The following is a 22,435-nucleotide window of genomic DNA, read 5'->3' as shown; positions in this document are numbered from 1 at the left end:
AGTGGATAAAAAGTCTTATTAGTCAAGTTGATTGTTGCTTCTGATAGAACACCGATTGACTCTCCTTTTTCCTTCCGCTTTCCTTGCCCTTGAGGCCAGTCGGTGTCTGTGGACGTCAGGGCGTGTGGACTAGCTCTCCTTCCCCCAGTTTTTGTCTCCTGTGAAAAATAAAGGCTTCCGCTGGATGTAATAAAACGCCGCATTATTGTTCATAGCTGCACTCTGGACGAACATGATCCGACCCTGAGTGCCTCTTCGGCCACCATTATAGGGAGCTGATCAAAGTCAGTGGTCAGAGTAAACTGTTGGGAGGCTAAAATGGCCAGGCAGCTGTGAAAATGAAGATTTAATAGCCACAATTAATAACTGCAGCAGAAAGATATCGATAGCACCCCACATCCTCTTTCCCTCTCTACGGCACAACAGGCCCAAATAGTAAAATCCAGGGCGCACATAATTAATTGATGTATTTGGTTTCCCCGTTGGCTCATATGTCCAAGAAGTTGGCAGGACACAGGAGGAGAATATACATGCTTTGGATTTACTCCTAGTCTTTATTTAGGCCAGCCTTATGTAGTGTGGAGCATAGATTGTGCAATTTTGCGTCAAAATCGGCAGCATAGAGTGCAAAATGTATGCCTCGTGCACTGTTTTACATGTCCAAGCTCCATTTTCCTATTCTCAAATTGTGCCTTTGTGAATAACCTCCGTGTGGAATAATTCGGTACATCATTTACACACATTTACATTCACACACACTTTTAAAATAACAAGGATTGTGTTCATTTCCACGATTTTCGCTCTTTTTGTAGACTCGAATTCGGAGGCTGGTGTTGGCCTGGTCATGGCAAAGATAGCCCACATTAACTGGAGCAATAAGAGCGTGTACATGCATGGTCAAGGACCCTTGGAGGAGGTGGAAGGAGAGTTGTATTTTTATTGTAGGCCTTTATGGCCTTAAATTGGACCAACAAGTTGAGGTGTACGTGCAAACACTTGCAACTATTTCGACATAGATACCAACACCAATCGATTGTGCTTTTTTGTTGTACGACTTACGTAAATACTTTTTAAATTGCACCGTACGTTTTAAAAAAAACAAAACAAAATTAAACCCCCATCCCTCATAACTAAATATCACATATATTGTATACTGACAAAAATACTAAAGCGTTAAATATCCTCATCAAAATGTGTATTTCCCTCAGTTCCAATATCAACCTCGCAGTTTACTACATCGTCTCTTGCGTGTAACGTTCGAATTGTATTTTTTTTTAACTATGAAAACCAGTCTTATAGCTCTTTTATTTGTTTATACCTGTGGCGAGCTTGCTATGCGCAGTTCAGGCGCCTTTATGCATGTTCTACAATTCCTAATAAATCAGAGGTGTGCAAATAATGGAAATGTATGTACTGTAAGGCTGTGTGGCATTCAAGGACACCCTCTGAGGACAAATACACACACAAAAAATCAAACGTTTGGTTTGATATCTCTATTTCTCCTCTGGCCACTTTAGTCCAAACAACTTTTTTTTTTTTTTTTTTTACAGCGGAAGAGCTCCAGCTGTCTTGAGGCTGGCTGATGCCCCGCATAAAAGTGCTTTTTAGCAAGACATTCGCCATAGGCAAATTGTTGTAGAAACATTTTATTACCTCCAAGTCGTCCCGTGGATTTGCATTTTATGCCTTCGGTGGCTTTTTTAGCCGCCCATACAGGTTCCTACTAGATTTACCATTCTGTAAATCCGACTTGCATCAACTGTATATGTCTTTATGATGTATTCATATTTATTACAGACGCAAACAGAGGTTTATAGGATTTCATAGGCTCGCAATGCTTCATACATTTCTATTTTAGTGTATCCTAAAACTTTCATAGTGTATCATGGTGGACGTCGATTCTATTCAGGCTATAATGGTGGTGCATTAAGGCAAGATGAAGGCATACAGTGATGGCTGCGCTCTCTTCGTCCTCAGCTCCATGATAGATGTGCTACGTAGGGCTGCGAGTGGGCGGGACTTTGCCCTTTGCAGCCTTCCCATTGGCGGTCCTGCGCACACGCTCGAATGAGGGGTGCTCCTAATCATATCCAGCATGTTTTGCACAAGAAATGTCAGACAGAGGGGGCTATCTTCTCCCTTCGCCAAAATACTCTACAATAATGTCATGTTCGGACAGTCCATCAGGAAATGCCTTCTTGGTGGATTCTCTGATCAGCGGACGGGCTGAGAACTGTGGAGGTCATTACGCCGGGAGCGCCGCCGTGTGTGTGCCTCATAGCACCGCTGCTGAAGTGCCTTACGGACTACACAACTATGGATACTTCCCAGGTATGGCCAAGCGGACCGAAGTGGGACCTCAAAATCTGGTCAGCGGTCCCGGGGCATACCTGTCCAGTATGGAGATGTGGATGGACGCCCAGAGGTCATGTCGAGTTGAGCAAGAACGCTCCGTGGGTCCTCAGGTCACGCCCTGCTCCTTCCCGCAGAACATTAAGGAAGAGAGCACCTACTGCCTCTATGAGCAGCCCAAGTGCCCCAAAGCTTCTGGTGCCGAAGACCTGAGTTATTCGAGGCTAAGTTCCGCCGGTTCTTGCACAGTGAGCGATGGTGGAGGTGGCGGGGGTGGAGGAGGCTCAGTGCCTGTGCCGGGCTATTTCCGCTTGTCTCAGACCCACGCTCACCCTCATAAACTTTACAACACCGACGGCCCACAGCCGAACCCTTCCTACTCTCATTTGGGCCCACACTCCAGCGCCCCTGCCCGATTTCACTCGCCACCGACTTCCACTCAAGCTCCCGGCGCGGAAGGGAGGGACACCACCGAAGACCCTGTGTCTGCAACAGACCGGCAGCCCCAAGCTGCACCGGCGAGAGAAGATCCACGGGAGTCCACGGATGCAGAAGGATCCTCAGCCGAGGAAACAGACGAGCAGGACAAGGAGAGGCCAGACAAGGACAGCAAAGGTAATCCACATTGTGTTTGCATGCAGCACCTGTTAATTAGCATAAATGGCTTTCTCGCTAACACAACCGTCACTCTAATATACCTGTAATGCTATTCATGTACATATGAAGGCATTGTGGTGGCCGGCTATAATATAACATAGGGAAGCCTGTGCGTTTACAGAAGATATAGCTAAACTACTTCATGCGTAAAATGGTCGATTGTGTTGTTGTTGCCTTTTAATTATTATTTCCTTACTTCCATTTCAAGTGTTATTCATGTACCAGCTGACACAAACATACATCCACACACACACACACACACACTCTTTGACGCAGTGCACACACACTCATTAACACACACACACGCACACACATGACATGACAAAACAAAAACACCACACCCTGACCCAAAAATACAAACACACCCATTCTGACACCTGCACCAAAATACTAATACACACACACTCACTTACATAAGTACATATAACTCACTCACTGACTGATACAAAGAGGCAATATAGAAATATACACACACTCACTGATTTACAAAAGACACATATACACTCAAAATACAAATTAGACAAAAATGCATACACTCACTCGCTAAAAGATACAAAAATGCAAACAAATACACACACTTGCACTGACATAAAAGATGCAAAAGACACTCCCGGACATACTGTATGAACAGATACGAAATGCATACAGTATACACACACAGATGCAAAATGTGCATATACTCCACGGCCTGTCAGAAACACGCTGACACAGACACACGCTCACTATTACTAATAAAAACGCACTGTTGACATACGAAATATAGTTTAAAAAAACATGTAGGCTGCATACTGCCACAAATACATTTAGAAATACACACTCACTCATGTATAAAAATGTATGCACACACTGTACACATGAACAAAAATACACATGGGCACACTATCTGTTCCAAACATGGACCCACAAACATTCAGTGATGTAAAGCTAGAGAAATAGATAGACACATTGGCTGACGTGAAGATGGCAAACTACACACGAAAAACGTGTGGCTGACAGTGCAGGCCATAACGCATGTGTGCGTCCTTCCCTTTGTAGGCGACAACAAAAGTGACAACGCGGCCAATTGGCTGACTGCAAAGAGTGGCCGGAAGAAGCGTTGTCCCTACACCAAGCACCAGACTCTGGAGCTGGAGAAGGAGTTCCTGTTCAACATGTACCTGACTCGAGAGCGCCGCCTAGAGATCAGTAAAAGCGTGCACCTGACTGACAGACAGGTCAAAATCTGGTTCCAGAACCGTAGGATGAAACTGAAGAAAATGACGCGAGAAAACAGGATCCGGGAGCTCACCTCCAACTACGGATTTTCGTGATGAACGAGGTGACAAAAAAACACATTTCAAAAGGATAGAATATTAGTCTAATGAATGACATCACCCCACCCCTCCCTCCCACACCTCCATTACTACCACCACGCCCCAACACACACACACACACACTTCATGTGGGCTTTATTTCCAGACACCCTATATATGTGACTCCAAATGGAAACATTCGTATTATTGACTAAATGTGGAGTATATTCACCCCACAAAAAGATTTGTCCACACATTTCATTTTATTTTAGTCTGTCCGATTTTTTTTATTTAAATGTGCATGGTCTCACCACGGTAATATTAATAAGAATAATGACAATAATAAGCCACCAGTGACCATATTCGGTGTCTAGTCATCAGGCCTCTTCATGTGTATAAATTAGAGCAACAACCTTCCACGATAAAAAAAAATATATATATGTGTTTAAACTTGTATATATTTTTGTGTACATACCAACATTGTGTTTTGTGTCATACTGAATAAATTATATCGCTCTGTCGCATTATGGAGTAGCTGCTTGTGTTTTTGCTCCCTGTTTATGTATGTGTGTGTGTGTGTGTGTGTGTGTCTGTGTGCTTTATAATGACAGGTTTGGAATCAAACTAAAAAAAAAGAAAAGAAAAACCACCACAATGAGTACCCAAGTGGATTGTTTTATTTGAAGATGAGCGTCCGTGTAACGTGCTGGGTAATTGCCATCGGAAATAATGAAGAAATGAGGCTATAAGGCGTCTTAGCTGCATGCAGGCGGCTATTGTAGAGTTTTATGACTGGCTGCTATATGAGCTTTCTCCCTCTCCTCTAAGAGCTGCTTCAGTCGTGGGAGAGTCTTTCACACGGAGAGGAGGCCCTTCTTCTCCCGGCTTCTAATCCCATCAGTGTGGATAAAAATAATCTTTTACATTTGGGAATTATTGCAAGGACGATGCATGGGTAAGTGCATTTCATTCTTGCGGATTTGTCTCTTGTGTAAATCCACGCAGTTGCCTTCGTCTTTCATTGGTTATGTGTGACTGGACCGGCTTGCATGTTTGCTATTATTATTATCATCATTATTATTATCGTTATTATTATGTTCAGATATGACTTGTTTCATGACTTGCGTGCCCCCAGATGGACTGTCGAGTGGTTTAGGTAGTTTCATGTTGTTGGGGTGCTTTTCTAACTCTGCAACATGAAACTGTCTTAATTGCCCCAGTTATGCACATCGATGACGAATGGAGAGCAAAAGCAGGGGTTAAAAAAAAACACAGAACTATGCAGTGACGTGGTGTTCTGATTAGAGAGAGGAATCTTTGCTGCTGCTGTGTGCGGTTTTTCCCCCCATTTTGGGTCATACCATGAGCTGACTTCCGTATGAATTCATTTCATGTTAAAAGATATGCGTTATTGATATAACTCGAGTGACGCAGACACGCCAGACAAGGCCTCGGTTACGACCACTGCAGTGGAGGGGAAGGGGAAGGTGAATGGGCCAACAGCGACCTCCGTGGGCAATGAGACCGGATGCTTCCGCTGCGCAATAGTGCCTCAGACAAAAGGAGGGGAAGGGCTTTATGGCGATATTTAGATCCGCCAGACAGGCTGTTATCTGCGGGCAAACGCGGTGAATAGCCCCTGTGGTAAAGTAGGTGAAAAAAACAGCCTGATTTAGGTTTACAGCCTGAGAGCTATTGCAATAGTGGCGTGTTTTCTACATCTGAGGAGTTTGCTGAGGGTCTATTCTGAGCCTTCTTCCTGTGCCCCCTCCCTCCCCGGCCACGTTTGATGTATGTTTGCCAAACAATGTACACTAATGCTACAACTATGTACACCTTGTGTCCATGTATCATCGTGACGTCTTTAATCTGTAATGTGTAGCCTTTTTGCGCAGTTTAAGAAGCAGTTTGGCGAAAATACACGCGTGTATATGTATGTGTGTCACACACATGAGCGTCCCTTTGCATGTTAGTGCTTTTCTATAATACTAGCCGCTACTATATACATTTAAATGTCTTTTTTTCAAACACAACCGTCTCTCCAGCCAATTTAATTCATTCTCACATTGCAACCATTCTAAGTGATTTTTCTTCCTTGCGCGTAATTTGATTCTAAAAGAGGGAAACCACAGCCACCACTTGCATATTTTAGCCACATATAAGTGTAAGGTTTCACTGAGACACTAACTAAATGCCAACAGGCGTATTTGTTAATGGTGGCGATGGTGAACTATACACAGGCCCTTGCAAGCGATAACGTTGCAAACGATAAACAAGGTTAGAGAAGTACAACCCGTCGTCGTGGTGTTGCTTGCAAATAAAATGTAAACAATGTTCAGACCCTTGTTAAAATGTATTACATTTATCTTTACATTAGCATTTTTCATGTCAGTATAATTCTGACTTTATTAGCTATTTTGTGACGTCTATGCAAATGTACGGATTTGTAAACCATTCCATTAATAAAATGCAATTTTTTTTAATTGTATGAATCAATTATTAGGGCATCGCATGTAAAAACTACCAAAAAGACAACATTGTAACACAACATTTACATTAACGACTAAAACTGCCTGTTTGTTTTCTCAAACTGCCATAATTCTCTCATTACAATAAATGAATATTGTACGGCATTCTGGGAGCCACGTCCAATCGTCATGTAAGTTTATAAGCATGTTATATTTACATACCACAAACGCAACACGGCAGCAGGTATGTAGCATAGACGTGATCCAAATTGTAATACTATTGTCCAAATAACAACTCATAAATAAGCTCTGAAATGCACCAAAATGTCATTATTTGCTGGAATAATCAAAGGATGTTGAAATATTCAATGAAATGGTGAAAGTAGTCGAGGATCATGCGGATTATCGACCTAAACGGCATGCATGCCCTCTGCTGTTAATAACATTGTCTTTTGGTGAGCATGCAGCAATGGCCAGGGTGCTTACGTGGCCTATAAAATAACTCATAAAATAAGCTTCGAAAATACCGTGTCGTTTGCAGCAAGGCTTTAACATGAAGCAGCAGCAGTAAGTCGACTCCCCCCATTACGTCATTCATGTTTCATTCATGTATTTTGCAATGTCTAGCAAATTGTATTTTTTTATTCTTATTTTTCAAACTAGTGTTTGTTATTGGGGAAGTGGGGTGCGTATTTAATGACCAGAGGCGATTGATTTATACTTTATTGTTCAGCCTTTATGATCACGTGTGCCTGCCGTCCAATGGCATGGCGGCGTGGCTCCCTGCACATTACAAGCCCACTGTAGTTGTGTGAGGGGCCAAGTTGCTACTTGATTTCTCCACATTGTTATTTTGTGAGGCTGGCTTTACTGCGTGTGTATGTGTGTGTGTACGTGCGTGCTTTTTGTTGTGTTGTTGTTTGCATGGCTGTGCTAACTGCGTGCATGTGAACGTGTAGTACTTTGCGGCCATGTCGACATCCGGAGCGGTGACTAGTTACTACGTCGATTCCCTCATTCTCCCCGAGAGCGAGGAGCTCTCCATGCCGAGATACCCCACCGGGCCCGGGTACCAGCACGCCAGACAGCACCCCCCTTCCATCAGTGACCACAGCGAGCTCGGGACTTGTACCTTCCCGTCCAAACCACCGGTATTCGGCGCGTCATGGAGCCACGTCCCCGCTCAGTTCCCAGGCACCGTCTCCTCTGTGTATCATCACCCGTATGGTCACCCCCAAGGCCCGGTCGGCGCTGAGTCAGACGCCCGCTACCAGTCATGGCTCCTGGAGCCTATGGCCGGATTACAGACGCCCCACCATTACGGAATCAAACCCGAAGCTCAAGGAACGATGGCCGGTTCGCACACGGCGCTGCTGCTCTCTGACTACAGCAGTGGCCCGGTGGCTGCATCTGCCGGGGAGAAGGAAGCACTATCGGGTCGGGGAGTTGACGTGGCCGGGGAGAGTGAAGAAAAGCCAGGCCTCGATCCGAGTAAGTCACGCTTGGTGCTTTTGTTATTAATATCATGTAAGGCTGCGTGGACTGACGCGTCACATCCCCGCACCCCCTCATTAATTGGCATCCCCTTGCATCCTTCGCTGTGATCCACTCTGTGTTTATGTGCATTTGTCCGGTCACCCCACCACCATCCCTCCTCCTCCTCCCCCCGAAAAATCGAGTCCTCACCCCCGTGTCGCCCCACTCTTTCCAGATAACCCCGTCTCCAACTGGCTCCACGCGAGTGCAACCAGAAAAAAGCGCTGTCCGTACACAAAGCACCAGATCCTGGAGCTGGAGAAAGAGTTCCTCTTTAACACCTACCTGACCAGGGACCGTAGGTACGAGGTGGCGAGGCTCTTAAACCTCACCGAGAGACAGGTTAAAATCTGGTTCCAGAACCGCAGGATGAAGATGAAGAAGTTTAACAAAGATGGCGCATCTAAAGATGAGTGACTCCATATGACAAAATGAGGCCAATAGCGAGCTTTTCCTGCTTGGAGCCTCGTCTGATTCAAGCAGCAGAACCCATTGGGCTTAATTGTCTTGTATAAAAGCATGTTAGGCTCTCGTTTGATGCGACTACCTTTTTTACATTGCACAATTTTAACAGTGCCCTGCCTTTTTAGTTGTCCCTTTTCTTATGGTGTTTTTGTTTAGTTTTATTAGTACCTCGTTAAAGTGACTTAGTTGGTCTCTGTGCTTGTTTGTGTATGGATGTTTCCAGCTGTGTGTTCTGGTTTGTAGCTTATTTGTCGTCTATTTCTCAGCCACCTGAGCTAGTTTGTAAAAATGTCTTTGATTTTTCAATTGTTTCTTCTCTATTATTGCTAGAGTTATGAGTTTAGTCTGACGTTGACCACATAGTATGAAGATAGGTGCTACATCTCAGAAACCCTCCTGGAAGTGCTTATACTTCGTTAGAATATTCTATATTGAAGCTCTATGTTACATCACATGACTGACTACCTATATGTGTTTATCAACTACCTACAATAACCTATTTTCTCTCATGACAAATTGTTGTAGAATGGCTTGCATTAGAAACAGAAATTAAGCCTACATTTCAGGAATTGACTTTTTTTTGGTTTTGGAAGGAATTGTCTATAGTGATGAGAAATTAAATAACACTGTAGGTTATAATTGATTACCTCTAGGTCCGCCGACCGTCTGTTTGGTTCTCAAGTGTAATTTGTACTTTATTTATTAAAATAAAACAAATTATATCTGCACAAAAAAACTAGCGATGAATTGACGCTGATTTGCAAGACAACCAACACACAGAAACGATGTAAAGACCAACATCATAATCCAAAAAGGAGTATATTATGTTGGGGTGTACAGTAAGGACGTATGGTGATGGCTCTATAGAGCCGTAAAAGACAATTACCGCTATAACATTTTATGGGGTGCAAAGCGCTGCGAGGCAAGCGGACACAAAACAAGAAAAAAAGGACTTGAACACTTGAAGCATATCCCTTCTTTCTTTGAAGTGAAACGACAAACCAGTATTGGACTAAATAGACCGGTTTCACAATAAACCGGTAGGAAATTCCCACATTTTTGTGCAAGTTATTATTTTTTTTAAAACACGACCTCCTCCAAGGCATGGTTCAAGTCTGTGCACGTTGCCAAATATTTGACATCACAGGATGTCTGATTCCCCTCTGGTGTCCGTGTAGTTACATTGTCTCCATTAACGGCCGAAAACGCTGCAATATTAGAAGACTCGCTTGGAGGTGAGACTGTTGTGACGCGTTTAGGGGGACGCAGATGGACCCAAACTTCAAAGACTCGACAAGAGACAGTGCAATAAAACGCCTGGTCTCCTATACTGTCTGGCATTCCACTTTTAATGGCTTTATGGCCGTCCAGACACAATTAGGCTGTTTCCAGAATGGCACCCATTTGTTTTTTCTTCTCTTTGGGTCTGGACAAAAGGCCGAGCGGAAATGATCAGCTTTATTGGAGTCTTCCCAACGGGGACGCGCAAGCAGGACTCACGGTCATTTGGGCTGAGCCTTTGTTTCTACCTGGGAACCTTCCGCCCTCTGGACCCTATTGCACCGCGTCGAGACAGTCATAAAGACACTCGTATACGGCTGTGCATTTGGCCTATATAATATATATATATATATATATATATAATATACATAACTATGGCGAGCATTAAAATACACAATTGTACCTAAATAAGCCACACAATACATAACTCCACCATCAATATTTGTATTTTAATATTTTCACAATCATTTTCTATAACGTTCAATGCATTTAACTTAACGCCATTCTACGGCCTTCTTCTCTGTGCAGTTCCCTCAACTCACCGGAGGGTGGCGACACCCTTCCACATGTCTTAAAGCTTTAATAAGGCGTCTCTCCTCTTTAATGAACCTGCTGTTGCGGTGCTGTTGGTGCTAGAAATACTGTAGTAACATTTTAAGAGTCCAACCCAACAATTTGACACCTTTTTAACAATCTCTGAACGGCACAGGAGCCAAACTCTTGCCTGCGGTTGTTAGGATGAATCACCACAGCAGGGGAAGACCGCTTCGGCACTATAGCAGTTGAACGTAAACGTTTCATTTCACGTCAATGCAAGGGTTTAAAAATATAAGTCAACTGCTATAATATGGAGACATATGCCCCCTTTATTTTAGCATGGAAATGCTGCATACAAAACCTTTACTTCCCTTTTGTCACTTTTTACAAAACACAATATAATGAAAAAAGATGCAATCCAAAATAATTTTAATATGAAATCTTTAATTATCATCATTCGCTTAGCTGCAATTATAGATAAATACAATACATTTCATATAGGCAAAATTATTGAAAATCTCAAATAAAATGCTGAATATATATTTGTATATATCTCAAGTGTATTATGTAATTTAAAATAACACATCGTTATTCCCCAATAGTATTTTATAATGTGATATTTTGTCATTGTAATTATTTGTTGGACGACTACACGGTAATTTAATTAAACAGTTCATTTATTGAATAATGCAATCATTTTGACTAGTTTGTATCTAGTCTATCTAGTCTAGAGTTTATTTAGAAAGATAGATTAATTGATACAAGTCATTGATATTTTACGATCGACGGAAAACAAAAATTAGAATTAATGCATAGTTTATGGCAAGATGGAAATGTTATAACTTATGCATGTCAAATTTCAATATGTTTTCCCTTTGTACACAATAATCATGGAGACTTCGCTTTCTTAAACACAGATGAAGAAAATATTCCATGTCGGTCCCGGTGACTCCAGGAAGGTTTTATTTCATGTGCAGCGTGTTTATGAGTGGGTAGTGTTAATCCCACTCTGCAACCTGCGCCATGATGGATTTCATATCTGCCTCCTGATTGGCTGAGAGCAGGCAGGCCGGGGTCCTGGGTAAAAATGAGCTTCGGTGTAAATCTGGGGCGTATTGCTGTCATATATCACACCAACTCGTAAAAACGACACTGAAGATTCTAACCCAACAAATCAGACAGGCGAAAAAAATGAGTTCTTATTATGTGCATGGTCTTCTTAGTAAATACACGTCGAGGATAGGCTGACCGAGTCCAGGACTTGCAAAGATCTCATCTCGGAGTGGACTCTTTATCCGTCACAGCTCTTGTTTGACCCGGTCTTGTCTGGAGGCCAGCCCAGCCCATGTCCATCCCAGACATCGCCCTGCAGCCCGTTTGCCCCCCTGACAGCTGCTCTCATCCGGCCCGCCAGCCTGCACCTCGCCGGCGGATAAACAACACCGGATGTAGCCCTGGATGTTGCAAACAGCAGGTATTTGCCACTAGCTCCCCAAGTGTGATTTTTTCTCCCTCTCCCTCCACACAAGGATGCTTTAGCCTAACCATTGGTGTTTCAATTAATTTCGTGAAGCCACTGGTGTTGCATGGGAGGAATCGTAAAACTTTTATTGCGCAACTAATGAGTTTTGCAGCCATAAATTCATTTGGTCAGTGCCTCTGTGTTCAGCACCAATAGACCTTGCCGCTGGGGGTTTTTCTGTGCACTCCTATTACTCTCAAACCCTCTTATCCCCTTTGTGGTTGTAAAAAAAAGGAAAAAAAAAAGACTGACCTTTTGTGTAAATCAGCTCTGCTGCACTCTGCAGCTACTTGCTACTTTGTAATTGGGCCTGCACTCTTCAAAAAGGCTGCAGGCATGCTCTCGGACGCATTTTTTCTCGGTTATACTGTCAGCAGGTGGATTTAGACTGCAGGCAATGTGGGGATTTTATTAGCAAAGAAAAAGGAAATGCCTATAAATGTTAAACCCTGACGCAAATACATTTAAGACATTATTTACATACATTATTTACATCTTAGTTAGAAATATACACACGTTGAAATCAACTCTGCAGCTTGATTTTTTATTAAAAATCTCATATTTAACATGCGTTTTTAAAAAAAAATAAAAATTACAACTCATGTATATTGTCTTCCTGCAGGTCCCAGCCACCGAGGATGCCAGCCTGGACCGGACAAGGAGCTCCACTTCAGCCGGTGTTCCACGGAGGATGAAAGTATGTCATTCATTATTTTTATACCGACTAAAATCTGCTCCTAGAACCAGAACAAAAATGGAACAGGGGTGCCCACAAGGAGTAAACTGCAGATCCATTGTCCCACTGCAAAAAAAAAAGCACAAAAATAGACTTTAAAAGATCACAGTCAATTATTGTAAGTATGATGAATGGAAATAATGTTCAACTCATTTTCTCAGGAAGGATTTCCTTAAATAAATGCCCACTTTATGTATATTACACCCCTGAATTGCCCCCATTTACACTTCACTTCGCCCATATTTTAAACTTAAAAACTGACTCAAATGTAAATTATTTTGCCACCAATAAAGCAATATATTTAGACCCCAAAAATGCCCCCTCTCCCCACACACACACACACTCGGGCAAATTCAAAATATATACCAACTTTGATACCCCTCAAAACACACATACACACTTCTAAATAGTGCAAAAGCCTTACTAATGCAATATACTGATTTTTAGTATTATTATTTTTAATAGAGGCTAAATACGTTTTTTATGAAGATACACACTTGCATCTGTACACTTAATTTTTGCAATCCGATATTATTAGTGGGATATATTATAATACCAACCACACATGCTCAAGTTAATAATATTGATAACGAGAATGGAGACGTTACATAAGGTCAAATTACAGGACAAAAAATATATTACGGGGGAAATATCATGGAATGACATGGTTTAAAAATACAAGGAGGCTTGTACACAGTAAAGAAAATGGAGCAGTGATTGAAGGTGAGGTTTGGGGGAATGTGAAGTATGAGGCGACGAGGCTGCACAAGAAAGGAGAATGACTGTTGAACTCTGCATTCCCTCTTCCCTCACTAAGATGGCGCCTATTGCTGACCTGCCCCCTGCCTCCCTGCCTCCCTCCCTCCCTTCCTCCCTCCCTTCTCCTTTGTACACCCCACCGTTCCATCTCTCCCTCTCTCCTTCCTTCCAGCGCTGGGCCATAAATCCGTTGTTGTTTATGAAAATTTACAACACGGCAATCCGGCTTTACGACGCAGCTCGGCCTCCTATTGGCTGCAGCTCGTCACGTGGCCAGGAGCAGTGAACGTGAACTTTTTATATATAATTTCCAATCGAGGAATAGAGCAGCCTTTCATTTAACGGGCTCCAGCTCCCACTCGGATGGTTTCACCGGTGCCCTGCTTCTTGCATCTTTTTTTAAATTTCATTTTGGAGGAGATTGAACCACAGAAGCGTTCTTTGACTGGGTGCTTTGCACGTTTTGGCAAGATGTGTGCAGTGAGGACCACCCCCACCCCCCGGGATCTCCTGTTTCCATCCGGACACCTGGGACTGTCTTCACAAGGTAGGACAGCTAAAATCTATAATATGTCAGCTTGCCACGTATATGTGTCGCCTTCTTGTTTGTGGTGCTTTATGTTGGTGGCTATCGGTGATGACGCTGTTCATGCTCCATGCTGCATCTCGGCACAGACGTGCGCTTATCACTTCATTCTTTTCCCGTTGCTTTGTTTATTTGCAGTTGACTTTAAACTGGGATGGGCTTCGACCGCAAGTATGTGGTTGGAGACAGTTGCTGTTTGTCGCCCCCGTGTGGCTGAATACGTTTGCAGCTCTTGTCTGTGCAAAGGGAGATTGGCAGGTTGACCTCCTATTTGAGTGAAAATATGTGTTTGAAGTGTTGGGCTTGGTGGGAGAATAGATCCCCCCCCCTTCTTCTTTAAAGTGCATATGACCCAGATGCTGCACAAACCATGACATGCTTGACTTTTGACTCATACTGTGTCATGACTTTGGATTTGTTGTTTGTTCTTCATGTTCTACTCTACTTTGCTCTTCTCTCTGCTTCTACTTAATTTGCTGTATATTACTATGAAAACGATATAGCAAACGCCTTCGTAGTTGATTGGAATAATACGCAAAAGGCTTCTGTTTACATTCCACAATATAGGTTAGTTCTTTTTTGCACTTCCTGTAAAGCGTGTAAGTGTGTGAGGAGCCTGCAGAGTGCACTACCAGTCCATATTATTGCTGCATGCATTCCCCCCACCCTTTTTCTCTCCTCCCGGGCCCCTCTTTAGCTCCTGGGTGTGTCCCCATGTCTCGGAACTTTGCTCCTATTGCCCCCCCTCCCTCCCCGTAAATCAGCTGTTGAAGGAAACACATATACACTCTCCTTCGTCTCATATAGCTTCTTATTTATTTCGTATTAACGTTTATAAATTGGCCGTATAGTGTAGTGTTCATTCATATCAGTATTTAAGGGGGTGTGCACATGCAAGGCAAAGGGTTGCCCGAAGGGTTAAAAATGCATGAACCCAAAATCCACTTCACAAGCTCACATAAAGAGACAAGGGGTGCCATAAAAATTCCACAAGGCTGTGACCAAACGGAGTCGCTCCTTGGCCTTTTATTTCGGCTCTGCCAGTTTCTGCATAGACCCTCTGCTTTTTTTTTACTGTATTATTCTACTGTGATGTTATATATGCACCATTTAGACGGAGAGAATTTCAATACTCACAAAAACGTACATACACACTGTAGATCCATATATACATTACACAGAATTAAATATAAATATACATATAGAAAATATGTGGTAAATATACATGTACATATAGCATATATGGACAATTTCATCAAAACTGTGAGAAAAATATAATACTGTAGATGAAAATATTTTTATTATGTACTTAAATGTTTTAAGTTGTCATATTTGAATGAATAGAAAATAGATAATAATATATATGTAATATGTATATATATATATATATATATAACAGTGGCAACAATTTGATCCCCATGTCACACACAATCCAAATACATTATAATTAGACATCCATTCTCTTTTCACTGATTTGCTATGTATTCCATCTCATCCTGTATTTTTTTACACTATATTTAATGTATATGGAGGTAATAGTGGATTTTAATGCTGTGCATGCAGTTCTTATTCAATAGCATTGAACATCATTGAGTATCCAAATGTTTGAGTCCACGTTGCCGTCCTGTTTTCTACACTACCAAATGCAACAACGAAAAAATCGCCTAAGAAATAAAGAACCCAAATGAGGTTAAAAGCTTCAAATGTTTTTATTGTTTTTATCGTCTCCCAATACAATAAGTGATGCATTAGTGCACCCATATGATTCCTCGTCGGGGTGTATTATTATAACGAGGACTGCAAAATATGCAAAAGATGTGTTTTCTTGTATTATATGCACAATTTGCACGGATCGCCTCTCCTGGCATGCATATAGTAGCAGGGTAATGGTGTTATTTGTGCACACCAGCCTATAGCAGATATTGCACTCCCAGCACGCCACTCGCTCTGCCTGTATTGTTTCCAGGCAGCCGGTCCGCTTTTTTGCCGCAATGCTCGTTAACCTCCCAATGACCCCCCCAATGCTCGCAGCGACAGTGCAACAGTTGCGCCAGACGATGGCGCACCACGACAAGGCAAAGTTTGCCCTGAGCCACGGAGCCCCCTCCCCGTCTATGCCCCCCTCCACCCCGCACTTCCTCAGTGCTCGAGTTTACCTCTGGAGGTCACCGAGCAGGATTTACGACTGGTCAACAAAAGCACGTGATTCTTTGCCGTACCCCATATTTGGATGCCTACGTAAGAGAGAATCAAGTCCATGTCCCACTCATTTCCATAATTCATCATAAATTGTGCAAGGCTGCTATAGGACGCGTGGAAGCATAAGAGCCACAAATCACGCACGCTGCTTTACGCCTTTCTCCTCTTACGATAATAATAATAATACTAAAAAGAGCAAGCGGAGGAATTGTCAACAAATGAGCTCCTATTTTGTGAACTCATTCTGCGGTCGCTATCCCAATGGCGCGGACTTCCAGTTGCATAATTATGGCGAGCACAGTTCGGCGGACGAGCAATACAGAGACTCCCCAGCCATGCACTCCAGCAGGTACGGCTATGGCTACAACGGAATGGACCTAACAGTCGGCCGGGCCGGTACCGGACACTTTGTGGGCAGCGAGCGCACAGCCGCCTTCTCCCCCAGCAACAACTCGGCGGCCAACACCCCCTCGGTGGAGCCGGTCAGGTACACGCAGTCCGCCGCCAACAGCACCGTCGCTTCGGCCCTGTCCCCTCCGGCTGACCCGTTACCCGTCGCCAGCTCCACGCAGGTCACAGACTCTCGGTCTCAGCACCGAGTCGGGAAAAACTCACTTCCAAGTCCGTGTTCGAGTTCCAGCGGTGGCTCGTTGCTCCACAGTCGGGACTGTGCGCCCAAAGGGTCCCCTTTGGACGAGGAAAAGCCCACGGGGAGTGCACCCAGCACCCCACAGAACGTCAGCGACCCGGCTCAGCCTCAGATATATCCGTGGATGAGGAAACTACACATAAGTCACGGTAAACTTCTGTTTAAATCAAATGCTCTTGATATAGAACTAAATGACACTAATGTTGTCCTTATCTGTCTGCTACTAATGTTAATGTTTAAGTCCTACTTAAACATTCAAAGTATAAAGTATATGGCTATACTTTGTGTGCACACTTGCTGCATACTACGATATTTATTTTTTAAATCTACATTTCATTTCATACAATAACAAAGTACTTGGATTTATTAAATGTGCGTGAGATTTTTATTGCACGAATTCTTAATTTCTTATTGGTCTTTTCTTCGATATTCGTTTAGAAATGTAGAAATTCCATTTCCGCATGAATACATATATGAGTAACATTTTATATATTAACGTTTTCTCCATACGCTGGTTTTCTTCCTATCTAAGATTTGTCAGGACCAGAAGGGAAGCGTGCCCGGACCGCCTACACCCGGTACCAGACCCTGGAGCTGGAGAAGGAGTTCCACTTCAACCGCTACCTGACCCGGAGGCGGAGGATCGAGATAGCACATGCCCTGTGCCTCTCGGAGAGACAGATCAAAATCTGGTTCCAGAACCGCAGAATGAAGTGGAAGAAGGACAACAAGCTGAAGAGCATGAGCATGGCTGCTGCAGGCGGGGGAGGCTACAGGCCTTGATGCACCCCCCCCCCCCACTTCAACCACCACCACCATCATCATCACCCCTGATAAGGAGTGATACAAAAATATATTTAAAAAGTTGTCATATCAACTTCCTGTCCCCTGTATTGGGGGAAGTGTGCAGAGACTCGAGTTTGGGGGGGTGCGTGGGGGTGCACCCCCATCACTCTTAACATTATATCCAACATTGTAATGTTACTTTCCTTAGTCGTATATGATACTTCAACGTCAGTGTACAGCTCTGTCTAGATTTAGATTAAACCGATAAGTAAATGTTTAAATTATTTCTTGTTCAGAAAAAGGAAGGGAAAAAAACGCTACCTATTAACCAGTGAATGCACTCAATGTCCACTCAATCCACAGCTGACGTGTTTAGTAGTACCTGCAGTATATATGTGTATTGTATTTATTTGTGTGGTGTATAATGTGCCTCCGAAAGTCTGCAAAGTATTGTGTGTACAGTACAGCTGCGCTTTGTATTCTAATTGTTTATTTTGCAACTTCTTAAGACGTTTTATATATATATATATATACATAAATATTTTATGGTTGTTTTTAATCTACACATTTGTGTATATGTTTTCCCCACCCCACCCCAAAAAAGACTGGAAGTTTAAAATGTACTGTAAATTGTTGCTGTTCATCATGCTCATTAAAATAAACTTTTTACTGGAACTGCATTCATTTTTCGTAAAGACTGGTATTTTTCTTAAAAAAAAAAAAAAAGAAATTCAACATGTTTTTTTTAAACCGTGAAATGTTTTTTTTTTTACTCACCCTGCTTGTAGTTCTGTTGGACATTTGGGCTCCTCATCAGGCTCACACACCAAACTGGCCCTTTTCGCCCCTCTTGCAGCATCAGCTCGACTTTTCAAGCTGTAAACTTTATTAGGCCCCCTTTCTGGCTCTTTGACATTTGGGTGCTAAATGAATGGGGGGTTTTGTCTATGAATTGGATCGTAAAAATCATCCGGCGCGCAGCCAGATAGGCTCACTGGCCATAAAGGGTCACGTGATGGCCATTAAAGTAAGTTTTATGGTTTTGGGGAGTTGACAGTATATTGCACATAACATATAATCGCACTGGCGGCGAGGCTTGGTCTGACTCTGCCTTTTGCAGCGTCTGGGAAGTGTGGCTTGACCAGAACACTGCGTCACTTGAGCTCAGTGTTCCCGAGTGGACCGGACCGGACCGGACGCTGCGTGTATGCATGGCCCAGGATGAGGAGCTCGTCTCGGGGTGAGTTTGTGCCCAGAGAACAAGCCGGCCTGTGTTAAATAGCCTTATTATTGTATGCACTCCCTCTATCTTTCCCAATTAGTCCATTACGCTAATTTGTCAGTTGTGCAGCGTTGAGTTCTGGTCTGGGCAGATGTTGCAGGCAGGATTGGGTCCGGCTCATGGACATTTAATTGCTTCCTTCCCCGTGTAACTTGTTTCCCTCCATCTGTGGTGCAACTCATAATCCATTTTTGCATGTTGGATAATTATCTCCGCGTCCATTTCCACCCACTAACTTCTCGTCTTTTTCTCTTTCTATTGGATAACATCGGAGAATTCGCAGATCACGACACGCGAAGTTTCCTGTGTGTGCACAATTATTTGATACAGTTAATTGGCTTTGATTGCATTTGCACTGCGGCGATGACTCCTAGTGGAAGTTTGCTCTGGTCTGTTTGGGCCACAGGCTGTAAACAGTGTCAAGTAAACACAAGTTGGGGACAAACAGACAAGCAGCAGGGAGACTTTTGAAAAGGAATTCCGTTTTGTGTCAGCCACGTCATATTGTTGTTTAGGGTTGAAAAGTTCAAACCACCCCCCCACCTTTCCAGCCCGTTTATTTGGGGGAAAAAGTCACTCTTTGGTGGAGCTCAAGGCTTACATTTGGAACACAAACTTTGTGTTCATACAACCTGGACGTCTTTTTTGGACAATATTAATAACTTCAACATCATGATGAGGAAGGAGAATCAGCCAATCAGCAAAAAAACCGGCAAACAGTCCAAAATAAATAGATTTTAGCAACCAGGACGCTCGTTGTTAAATATTATATTCGAAGATTATTCTAAAATTGCTATTCAAATCATAAAAACATTATTTAGCAACTATCCAAAAGGAACTTGTGTGCATATAAAGATGGCATAATTGGCACTGGGGCCTGTATCTGACATGGCTAAAATAATGGCATAATGTGCAGAAAAAAACCATTATATAGTATAAATAAAATAATAGTATTAGTATGATTAAAATCCCTTTTCTTTAACTTTTCAAAAGTAAGTATAAAGTACTTGTGTGTAGACATTTCTGGCACTGAGGCCTATATCTGTCCTAGCTAAAATAGCATGTTCTACAGGAAATGTGTACTATTTCAGCATATGTACTTCATATATTATTTAATATACACATATAAGTATGCAGTATTTGTTTTTTGTATTCTGAAAACAGCTTCATGTCCATGCTTAAGGCCACTGGCATTTATAGTAGAATGATGAATCCTGTTGATCCCCATGCAATAAATACAATCTAATCAAACCATAGAGTCCATATACATCCTATATACAGCCTTGCTAAATGAAGCAGCACCTTATAGTGAGGTTATGCTGTGTCCTTCCCAATACAATGCCAATAAAACAATGCACAAAGAGAGGGAGAGAGAGAGGGAGAGAGAAAAATCGAGAGCTTGGCTTTTTTAGAAATGAAAATCCCAGCCAATATGTCAAATGATCGTGCAGGCATACTGCCAGGCTGAGAGGGTTCACTCCGAGGTCATGCCTTGCAGCTCCAAGATAAATCTGCATCCTCTCCGAGCCACCAGCAGAGCTCGCTTTAGGCCAAGTTCACTGTCAGCCTGCAAATGTGTGCTCAGGCAACACAACACGCACGCAGCTTAATGGCAGCACGCTTTCTCGGCCTTGTCCATAGAAGGAGAATAATGTGGATGGATGAACAAGTGTTGGGATGCTGCTGATGCTATGAGGGGACAACATTTTTACTCCCCCCCACACACACACTTTTAGTCAACTATTTGCATATTCCCTGCTCCCTTTGTCTTGAATATGTGCTCATCACTCCCTGCAGGAAGGCACATCGTGCAGGTTGTTCCTTTTCTATTAAATTTATGGAAATGATCCTCGTCTAGGCATCATGTTGATGTTGTTTAAATCTTTTTTGGGGGGCATCATGTCTCAATGGGCCGCCTCTGATGAGAGCGAGATAGCAGGAGAAGAGGAAAAATTGGGGTCAAAAGTTGAGGCTGTGAGGCAAGTCACCGTCATCTGTTCGCTCCGAGCTTGATGCCTGCAAGCCTCATAATGGCGATCTTGACTCGTCCACACAAAAGATAGAATAGCTTTGAATTACATATGTTGCAGTGTGCACTCCAGGTGAACCCTGCATGCACGGTGACCCTGCGTTCGGGAGGAGGGGAGCGAGACCCCCACACACACAACCACCACCCTCCCCAGCCGTCCCCCTGCAACAAGATTGAGTGGCTGGCGTTTTATTATCGCGCTTGATTGGTGAATTTCCTTTGAATAAATTGCATTTGATATGTTTGGGGACGGGAGGGGGGGTGGCATTTGCATTCTGAGGATTGATTCTCTCGACCCGGTCACTGCGTAATGGGAAGGCCCTGAACAGACCCCCCACCCCAAAACCGAGCTCCTAGAAGCACCCCTTAAAAAACATTTAGCCCCTCTCTTCCTGATCAGCTTGAATAGAAAGCTTTTTTTTGGGGTGGGGGGCAAAAATGGCACAGATGTTTTTTGTTGCTCACAAAGACTGAATTAAAATACACTATTTTAACCCATTGTTGTACCTTTAAAAAATAATTCACTTTATGATTGATAAGAAATGTAATATAGTCAATGTGCGGGTAAAATTACTAACTACTTAAATTAATTTTAAAAAAGAAATGCAATCCACAACACAGCACGTGAGGTCATTTATTCGATATCAATAACACAAATGACTCTTTTTTACGATATGAAATTGTAGCTTTATTTGAAAATGTACAATTTTGCACATCACGCAATTGAAATAAAAGAACGTTCGTTAGATAATAGAAATAATCACATTTCTCCCCTCACAGTATTATTCTACAGTCAAATAATATATTTCAAAAGAACTAATATGATGGTTTGCACTTTTCCTGCATTTGTGCGGCAACTAAATGCACCTGAAGACTGCAATTTATATTTTACAGACAAGATGCAGTCCAAATATTTCTGCAAAAGGCAAGAATCCTTGGCACACATATTGTTTGCAGAATGATATTTATTATGATTACGTATAGACAAGAGACCTTGTGTTAGCCACCTGCAATCTGTCACTATCGTCACAGCACTTCACTCATAATCTAAATTTACAGTAAGCTGTCAGTGCTTGTGATGTATTTTACCTTAGCAGACCTTCACTTGGCGGCATCAGTGCTCCCTGAGGTGGAACATCACGGTCTGCCTTGTAAACTGCTTTTGCTTAGAAGACACGCCGTCCCATGTGGGGAAAGGTGCTTGTTAAAAGCAGGCATTTCCGGACTAGAAATGGCATTCAAGTGTACCGGTTAAAGGGATTTTGAACCCCACGTTGCAGGCCTCGCTTGGATAACATG

At 42.8% G+C, this 22,435-nt stretch overlaps 3 protein-coding genes and 1 long non-coding RNA gene across 6 annotated transcripts in view; all 4 read left to right on the top strand.

The window, feature by feature from the left end:
• The window catches only part of hoxa11a (homeobox A11a), a 29,474-nt gene extending 24,628 nt beyond the window's left edge, over positions 1–4,846 (top strand). For 2 of the 3 annotated variants that reach the window (XM_078791994.1, XM_078791995.1), the window contains 2 exons: positions 1,978–2,967; positions 4,045–4,846. In XM_078791994.1, coding sequence (XP_078648120.1) covers positions 2,112–2,967; positions 4,045–4,319 — 1,131 coding nt within the window. In that variant the 5' untranslated portion in view covers positions 1,978–2,111 and the 3' untranslated portion in view covers positions 4,320–4,846. The remainder of the gene's footprint in view (positions 1–1,977; positions 2,968–4,044) is intronic. The other variant, XM_058047829.2, reaches the window with a different exon arrangement.
• A 143-nt stretch (positions 4,847–4,989) lies between these two features.
• Positions 4,990–9,500, top strand: hoxa9a (homeobox A9a). Its single transcript, XM_058047837.2, has 3 exons — positions 4,990–5,256; positions 7,729–8,260; positions 8,481–9,500. Exons 2-3 carry the CDS (start codon positions 7,741–7,743, stop codon positions 8,720–8,722), a joined length of 762 nt encoding a protein of 253 aa, XP_057903820.1. The 5' UTR covers positions 4,990–5,256; positions 7,729–7,740; the 3' UTR covers positions 8,723–9,500.
• A 2,317-nt stretch (positions 9,501–11,817) lies between these two features.
• Positions 11,818–14,285, top strand: LOC144899475 (uncharacterized). Its single transcript, XR_013627601.1, has 3 exons — positions 11,818–12,062; positions 12,733–12,807; positions 13,778–14,285. It is a non-coding gene; the product is annotated as an uncharacterized LOC144899475 (long non-coding RNA).
• A 2,188-nt stretch (positions 14,286–16,473) lies between these two features.
• hoxa5a (homeobox A5a) lies at positions 16,474–18,482 on the top strand. The gene is made up of 2 exons (XM_058047833.2): positions 16,474–17,188; positions 17,572–18,482. The coding sequence occupies exons 1-2, from the start codon at positions 16,609–16,611 to the stop codon at positions 17,820–17,822; spliced, it is 831 nt and encodes a 276-aa protein (XP_057903816.2). The 5' UTR covers positions 16,474–16,608; the 3' UTR covers positions 17,823–18,482.
• Positions 18,483–22,435: the final 3,953 nt, after the last annotated feature.

This window comes from Doryrhamphus excisus, linkage group LG7 (assembly GCF_037039965.1).
Source record: "Doryrhamphus excisus strain RoL-2023G ecotype Guam linkage group LG7, RoL_Dexc_Guam_v1.1, whole genome shotgun sequence".
Classification (NCBI taxonomy): domain Eukaryota; kingdom Metazoa; phylum Chordata; class Actinopteri; order Syngnathiformes; family Syngnathidae; genus Doryrhamphus; species Doryrhamphus excisus.
This window is presented reverse-complemented; position numbering and strand designations above follow the sequence as displayed.